A 487-nucleotide genomic window follows, 5' to 3' on the forward strand; every position below is an offset into this window, starting at 1 on the left:
GATCAGAAGGTCCCGGGACCAGGCCCTGCCTCGGGGCTCCGTGCCCAGTTCTGACAGAAGAGAGGCCGGGGAGCCAGGGGAGCCCCTCCCGTGGACCCGCCCACCCACCCACGTGCCTCACCCCAGGAAATCCTTCACGTCCTCCACCGTGACGTCCCCTGTCGTGTCCAGGGTGGTGTCCGCACTGGTAGCCGAGTCAATGGACATGGGCGAGAGCATGGCCTCAGGCGGCTCTGGGGTGTCTGCAGGGAAGAAGTGGTCAGGGCCCTGCCTGGAGCCCTGGGCACCCTCGGCCCTCCACCTTCCACCCCTGGGAACCCGAGGACCCAGACCCAAACCCAGCCCCAGCCCGCGGTGAGGCTGGGGACCGCAGGCCGACCTGTAGCCCTCCCCTGCCTGGCCTGCCCGACCCTGGGCTCCCTGCTGCGGCCAGGCTGCTGCCTCCCACAGAGGCTTGCCCCCACCTCTGAGCTGTGGGGGGGGGGGG

General features: G+C 70.6%; 1 protein-coding gene across 3 annotated transcripts in view; it reads right to left on the bottom strand.

The window, feature by feature from the left end:
- LLGL1 (LLGL scribble cell polarity complex component 1) overlaps positions 1 to 487 on the bottom strand; it is a 16,906-nt gene that overhangs the window by 1,287 nt on the left and 15,132 nt on the right. For all 3 annotated transcript variants that reach the window (XM_040630146.1, XM_040630147.1, XM_040630145.1), the window contains exon 21: positions 122 to 242. In XM_040630146.1, coding sequence (XP_040486080.1) covers positions 122 to 242 — 121 coding nt within the window. The remainder of the gene's footprint in view (positions 1 to 121; positions 243 to 487) is intronic.

This window comes from Ursus maritimus, unplaced genomic scaffold (genome assembly GCF_017311325.1).
Source record: "Ursus maritimus isolate PB19 unplaced genomic scaffold, ASM1731132v1 scaffold_14, whole genome shotgun sequence".
Classification (NCBI taxonomy): domain Eukaryota; kingdom Metazoa; phylum Chordata; class Mammalia; order Carnivora; family Ursidae; genus Ursus; species Ursus maritimus.